This window comes from Nicotiana sylvestris, chromosome 1 (genome assembly GCF_000393655.2).
Source record: "Nicotiana sylvestris chromosome 1, ASM39365v2, whole genome shotgun sequence".
NCBI lineage: Eukaryota > Viridiplantae > Streptophyta > Magnoliopsida > Solanales > Solanaceae > Nicotiana > Nicotiana sylvestris.
The window spans coordinates 7012394-7018899 of record NC_091057.1 but is presented as its reverse complement, the minus strand read 5'-3'; the positions used below and the strand labels follow the sequence as shown (position 1 = coordinate 7018899).

Here is a 6506-nt window from a genome sequence, read left to right as displayed (position 1 = left end):
TTGAAAAATATCATAAACAGATATATGAAGTGAACTGGCATTTTTTGCTAGTCACAGTTTTTTTTGTTCATCATTCACTATTTTAGAGGAATTTTTATAAATCATTATAGTTTAGAGTCTATTAACTATAGTTTGTCTAATTACCATTCGTAACTACTATTTAATTGTTACTAACTTGTATCACTTGTATTCAAACGCGCAACAAATACAATATGCCAACTGTAACCAAGGCAAAATACAAGGGCCTTGGTTACAAAGGATACAACTTGTATCGAATACAATTTGTATCGAGTATTTACATGGGTGTATACAAAGGATACAATGTATCGATCGTATTTGTTCGCGCAACGAACACAACTAAGGCGAAACACATGAATACAGAAAAATAAAATGTACTTGTTGAGAGTTGAACTGAAGACCTCCACTAATAAGCACACGCTCTAACCAACTGAGAGCTTGTTGCTCTCTTGTTTCAATTTAAAATAATGAACCTCTTATTTCACTATAAAATTCAAATATAACTACGAATGATAAGTTTGCTAAAAATATAGCTACGAATAATTAATATAGTGTAAATCGATCGAAACTTCCGATAGCAAAGCCGTAGGCCCATGCGATCTATCGCGGCTATGGGTTCTTCGGAACCCAGACTTACACCATCTATATGTGTTTAAGAAATCACTAAATAAGTACAAGTAAAAGGTTTCGAATCAAGCAAATCAGACGCAATGCGGTAGAAATTCTGAGTCTGAATCTATAAAGTTCAAATCCTGGATCCGCCTCTGAAGGATACATTAGAAGCTAGTGTTGCTAAAAGGATATAAAAACAACTCACTCAGACTCTTAGAGAAAGAATCAAGTCATCACCTTCAGTTGACTCAAATATTCCCACAGAAAACTCAGCATCTAAAGACAATCCCTCACAAGCTAGAGTAAAAAGAGCAGCCCGGTGCACTAAGCTCCCGCTATGCGCGGGTCCGGGAAGGACCGGAACACAAGGGTCTATTGTACGCAACCTTTCCCTGCAATTCTGCAAGAGGCTGTTTCCACGGCTCGAACCCGTAACCTCCTGGTCACATGGCAACAACTTTACCAGTTACGCCAAGGCTCCCCTTTAACTCACAAGCTAGAGTAGCTGGAATAATTTGAGGACAATCAACAAAAGCATTTCTGGTGATTTTTCACCAGTAGTCTACAATTGCCTTTTATAAGTTGGAACCAACAGAAAACAAACTATTGCCTTTGCAATGATCTTCACACTGTTAAACGCTCTTTCATGATTTCGTTCCAAATTACTCAAGTCGTGACCAGAGAAGTTCAAATAGGTTCTCTCCAAGGCGAAACGCCACAAATGAGCTAAGGTTGGTTGAAAGATGTGGCACCTCGACTGTACACCTGAATACAAGAGAGAAAGCAAACCGTTAGATCTATTTTCTGCAATAATATCTATGCAATTCTAATGACGACAAAGATAACTTGGAATCCCTTATAACAAGTTCAATCCAAGCGAGAACGAGAAAGGAGAAACTTGCACGGAAACATCAGTTTCGAGTGTTGGCATATACAAATGAATGACAAGAATGTTCATGCTAACGAAGATAAAAACCACTTTAAACAAATGAAAAGATTGTCTAGGCACACAAACTAATTTTCCGGATATTCTGAATTTCCTGATTTAGAGAAAATCAAGTAAAGAATATAGAGCTACAGAAATAGAACCTTTTCAACTTTAAGACTGTAATCTTCCACAGGTGCAGTGATACAGAGAACATTTTAGCAAGAGCGACACATTGATTCAGAAGCCTTTAATGGATATCTCCAACTGCTCGATCCTTTTGGCTAGATCATGCTTCCCACAATTCTTCAATCCATCTGTGACCATGTCAAAGCTTCGTGACATAGGAAACAGATTTAACTCAGTCATTTCAACTAAATAGTTAGCAGCCTCTACAAATCTGCCTCCACGAGTGCACATCTTTATCAACATAGTATAAAGTGGTCGATTTGGTGGATGCCCCTTCAGCTTCATATCACTGAAAAAGCTAAATGCATCGTCAAACTGTCCTCTGCGGAAGAAAGCTTTTAGAATTGGAGCATATAAACTAGGAAACGGCCGCTGTCCATCTTCAATTGACCTATGAAGAATCTGAAATGCCTCATCTATCCTCCCTACTTTTGATGCTGCAGTTATAACAATTTTATATGTCTCAATATCAGGACAAAGCCCCAATCTACAAACATCGTTGAAAAGGTCAATGCAAAAGTCAATCTCCCCGGTTTTACATATAGCTTCTGCCAACGAATTGAAAGTTCCAACATCTGGAACGAACCCCTCCTTTGTCATTTTCCTCACCAGTCCTTTAGCTGATTCAAGATAGCCAGCATTAAGCAACCCATCAATTAGAAGGTCCCTCCCGCGTACCGGAGGATTGAATCCCTTTCGACTCATTTCCTCCAAAAACTCTTGTGCCTCTCTCATCTTCCCTGCCGAACACCAGCCGTTTACAAGAATGGAATATGTCTTCTTATCCGGAACAGTACCTTTTCGTATCATCCTCCGAATCAATGCATAGGCCCCTTGGAAATTCTTGACCTCGCAAAGAGCAAAAAGCAGAGCATTGTATACTTCGGTGGTATGAGGACAATTGAAGTTCTTGAGCCGATTGAAGAGCTCGACAGCCTGATCAATGAGACCACGCTTACCATAGTGTTCAATAATAAATGAAACGATGGAGGGTGAGATAGGGATATTCTGGGCTTTCATCTGCTGGACTACTTTCCACATTGTCTCCCAGTGGGCAGTCCGGGCAAGGGTTTTAAGAAGCTCTTCGAACTCGACGGTAGTTGGGTCATACTGAGGGTGTTGAGTCCGAGCCCAATTAAAGAAGCGAAATGATTCAATACCATGTTGGCAACAACTTCGAAGGATACGGTACACCAATTCTGAGTTAACAATACTAGAAATATGCATCTTGTTGAGGGTCCGCTCCATGTAAATATCTCGCCGAACAATGTTAGATATATGATGAATTGTCGCAAAGTAGTCATCATTAGGTACACTTCTGCTGCAACTACCTTTGCCCCCAAAAGGATTGCTATCTGGGTCGACGGAAGGTGTTATAGTTTTAAGACACCTAAAAGTGCTGGTGCTGTTGGTTAATATAGCTGAATATGAAGTCCTTTGAAGAAAGATTCTGGCAAACATTGAAAGCATTCCTGAGTAGCAAATTGGTTCAAATCCACTTGAGGTAAACTAACTCAGTTATTTGGAATTCCAGCTGCATTAACTAGGGAAAAGAGTATAGAGTGCAGCCATATCGAGGGTCGAGTCCTACAATGTTTGAAAAATGAGTGTCCATGGAAATTCAGCAAAATTATCACTCCTACTTTTTAGTGCTAAATGGTTATCTCCGGAGGCAAAAAAATTCAGTTACCAGAGGTATTTCTGATTATCTCAGAGATATAATAACCAAGTTCTCAGGCACAGTGAATAATAAAATTACAAACATTGTCACTTCACAAATTGCTTAGGATCTTATTACAACTGCACGGCATTTTACACCATAAAAATTCCCTATTCCGAAATTCAAGTGTTATGTTACTTGGGCACTTGAAGCTGTACATACTAGATAGTAGGGAGAACTTACAGTAAATAATCTGAACGAAATTCTTTGAAAAGCATATCTTTTTACACCAAACTAACCATTTAGTTAAGCAATGTAACTTTTCCGTCCGATTACCAAATTACTTTGTCTAAATCACCGAATAGTTGAAGAAAGTTTTTTGATTAAGTCATACCATAAGGAGAAACTACTTCAAACCAAAATCTCAAAAAATGGACAAAGAAACCTTGAAAAGATACCAACAATTTACAAAAGAACAAATAAAGTTGAAAACTTTAATGATAAGTTTAATTTTTAAACACCAAAAATGACCAAGAAATTACAAAAGAAAAAAAAAACAAATCAAACTCAAGTGATCATTTCAGATAACTAAACATTAAACACCAAAAATAACGAAGAAATTACCCAAAAGAAAAAAGGTTGAAAACTTTAATCCAAGTCAAGTGACCATTTCAAAAAAAAAGAAAATTAAATTCTAAGCATAAAAAATAACACAGTGTAGAGACGCTACCTCCTCCCTCCAGCCGTTGATTAATTCAGCGCCAATTATGCTTCATGTGCAATAAGTCCGAAACTTTTGAGTAAAATCCCCAAATTTACAAACCTCGACACCCTTCAGCAAATTGAAGTACATAAAAAAAGAGAAAACTTGAGAATTGTAGAAACCTTGTGTGTGTTTGTGCGACTGAGAGGTGCTAGTGCGCGAAAATGGGGCATTTGCACAAATAGCCTTTTATGAAGTCACTATTTAGATTTTGTCTCCGTTAGTTCATTCGTCTAAGGGTGCTAGTGCGTGAAAATGGGGCATTTACACAAATGGCCTTTTATGAGGGGCAAGTGCACATATAGCCATTTTCAGGGATGCTATTTATAGATTAGCCATTACTTATTTTGTCTTGAAATTTTAAACAAAAAAATAATAACTTCAGGACAATTTAGGATTTTTTTTGCTGAAAAATTAAATTAAAATACTAAAAATTCAGAATACGCTGGTTAATTCTTAAATAATAGCCCTTTACCGTGGGTACCCTGGTGTCATTTCTACCTTTTATGAAGTCATTATTTAAATTTTGTCTCCGTTAGTTCATTCGTCTAAAGTTGGCTGCATTCCAATATATTTATTCAATTACTTTTGAAGGTAAAATTAACTCATTGAATTAACGATGATAGAAGTTAAAGAGTGATATCAGAAAAGGTCATACGATGTAACTTTTTTCTGCGAAAATCTATTTTGATTTAGATTAAACAAGAGTATATCTAGAGGAATACTAACTTAGGCCTCATTTGTTTTTTTTTTTTTTTAAATTAAGACATCTGAATCTGAATACACATATAAATATCAAGATATGTATTAAGATTAAGACATCTGAATCTGAATACATATATGAATATATTAAGATGTGTATTAAGATCAGAATAGAAATTATTAAGACTGTTTGATTTTTAACATCTGAATGTATAAAATTTATCTTTATTTGAAAATTAATAAACATAAAATTCAAATGAAATACTAACTACTATAATATTCTATCAATAAAATATATAGTTTTTTAAAATATGATAGTTGTCGATGGTGATGGCTAACAGGTGAATGCCAACTAGAGGCGGTGGTTGGTGGTAGTTTTGATTGATGGTGGTGGTTCATGCTAGTAGCTAGTAATGATTGGTAATGGTGGCGATTTATAATTGAGGATGGTGGTGGTGGGTGGTGATAGTTAATAATGACGGGTGGTGGTAGTAGTTGTGACTAAGAAAGGTGGTGGGTGAGTGGTGGTAGGTTATAATAATGGACAGTGTCAATTGTGGTTGTTGATTGTGATGGGGTGGTCAGTTGTGATAATTGAGGTGGATGAGTATTGATTGTGGGTGAGAATGATATATGGTGATCGGAGTGGTGGGGATAATGGGTGGTGATGGTCGATAATAGTGGCGGCTATGATTGAGGATGATAGTAGCGTAGTAGTGGTGGTGGTGGTGGTGGGGTGCTGGTGGTGGCGGCAGCATGGTGGTAGTTGATAATGGTAGGAGGTGGCGGCAGTTAATAATGAATATGTGATAGCATCTTAATGAAATTAAGTCTCTGTTACACATCTTAATCATACAGACCTATTCAGACCCATTAAGTGATTGTGAAGTAAAAAAATAAACACACTTATTGATTAAGATCTGAATAATTAAGATTCAGACTTTAAAAATAAACGCACTTAATGTCTGAGATCTGAATAATTAAGATTCAGACCTCCATTAAGTGCAAACAAATGAGGCCTTACTATTCCTATTGACTCAGAGTTTCGATAGGGTGAAGTACACAAATGGCCCTTAATCTTCAACTTTGGTTCTCGTTTGCCCCATGGCAGAATTTTATGATTAACAAAGGTTGCCACTTGCTTATCCATGAGCAACACTTTTACCTTTTGACCTTAAAATTTTACACATAAATATACGGGCGATGTGCACAAATAGCCACTAATAGCACATGTTTTTATTTTAAAGCCAGTATTTTAAATGTCTTTAGGTTTTAGCTACTGGTTTAATAAACTTATACCTGACTGGACTAAAATACCCTTCTTTTATAACTTAAACCTACGCTTTTATTAACGATCAGCAGCAACAACGCACGTAACTACTTCACTGTGATCATCGAAATTGCAGAAGATTTTCTTTCGATTTCAAACTATAGAATTCAACCTTCTCGTCCAAAAATCGACATAAATTTACAGTAAGTTATACTTTTATGTGTTTCTATTGATTTTTGTTTTGACATAGTTATACTTTTTCCGATTTTTATTGATTTTTATACAGTAAGTAGAAATTTGATTTTTTTTGAATTTCTGGATTGATAAGGTTAAGGACATCGCGTCCTATGATAATTCTATAAAAATT

The 6506-nt window shown here is 36.3% G+C and overlaps 1 protein-coding gene across 1 annotated transcript; it reads right to left on the bottom strand.

Annotated features, from left to right (window-relative positions):
• Nucleotides 1–719: 719 nt before the first annotated feature.
• LOC104238427 (pentatricopeptide repeat-containing protein At5g18390, mitochondrial) lies at nt 720–4330 on the bottom strand. Its single transcript, XM_009792774.2, has 3 exons — nt 4135–4330; nt 1720–3331; nt 720–1395 (listed from the first exon to the last, which is right to left on the bottom strand). Exon 2 carries the CDS (start codon nt 3212–3214, stop codon nt 1796–1798), a length of 1419 nt encoding a protein of 472 aa, XP_009791076.1. The 5' UTR covers nt 3215–3331; nt 4135–4330; the 3' UTR covers nt 720–1395; nt 1720–1795.
• Nucleotides 4331–6506: the final 2176 nt, after the last annotated feature.